Raw genomic sequence first — 844 nt, forward strand, 5'->3', positions numbered from 1 at the left:
ATTAATATATTTAATAATAACTCCATATAAATGATTCAAAAATAGAAAAAAAATTATATCACAAGTTTCGTAAGTTTGTATGTAAACTTTTTATATATTTAGAAAAAAATTATAATTTTTTTCAACAATTAGATTAATTTTAAAATTTAAAACTTTTGAATTTAAACAAATAATTTAATAAAAATCAAACAGAAAAACAAGTAATTGAAAAAAAATTGTAACAATTTGAATGGAAGATCGATCTATTGAATTCATTATTTTGATAATGTGTTTCTAAAATATTTTTAAGCAAAATGATTTGTCGAGATGGGATCTTGAAGAGATACTCACGGCCATCTCGTCCTCGATGCGAGAAACGTTGAGTAGAGGCTTGATCTTCTGCCACAACTTCCACCATGGCCAGGTGCGGAGTTGGAGGTATTTCCTCAAGTTCCTCTGGACAACTACAAGAGCCAAACGTTGTTCCTGGAGTTTCTTATAGTCTTTACGGGATAGGTAACCCCTGATGTAAGCTTGCATCCAGGACACGATCTTGCCAAGACGCTCATCGCGAAGCTCTTCCATCTGACCCAGGACTCCGGCACGGAAGAATACCTATTTTTTCCAGAAGCAAAGAGGAAATGAAAAAAATCGCATTGAAAAAAATCGCTCTTATAACGGACTTAGTAAGATGCACCTCGATCACCGAATGTGATAATAAAATTTATATAGATTGATTCATAATTTTCAGCATTCAAAGAAATATCATTAATTTAAAGCGATCCAAAGAAAGATACGAATAAATTAAAGTTTTAAAAACTATAAGTTTTAGAATATAGCTATATATAAGTTATATATATATATA

General features: G+C 30.5%; 1 protein-coding gene across 35 annotated transcripts in view; it reads right to left on the reverse strand.

Moving 5' to 3' along the window:
• Nucleotides 1-844, reverse strand: part of LOC108693115 (myosin heavy chain, muscle) — a 51,265-nt gene that overhangs the window by 17,299 nt on the left and 33,122 nt on the right. For all 35 annotated transcript variants that reach the window (XM_018201825.1, XM_018201860.1, XM_018201861.1 and 32 more), the window contains one exon: nt 331-594. In XM_018201825.1, the coding sequence (XP_018057314.1) occupies nt 331-594 (264 nt within the window). The remainder of the gene's footprint in view (nt 1-330; nt 595-844) is intronic.

This window comes from Atta colombica, unplaced genomic scaffold (genome assembly GCF_001594045.1).
Source record: "Atta colombica isolate Treedump-2 unplaced genomic scaffold, Acol1.0 scaffold88, whole genome shotgun sequence".
In the NCBI taxonomy this organism is placed as follows: domain Eukaryota; kingdom Metazoa; phylum Arthropoda; class Insecta; order Hymenoptera; family Formicidae; genus Atta; species Atta colombica.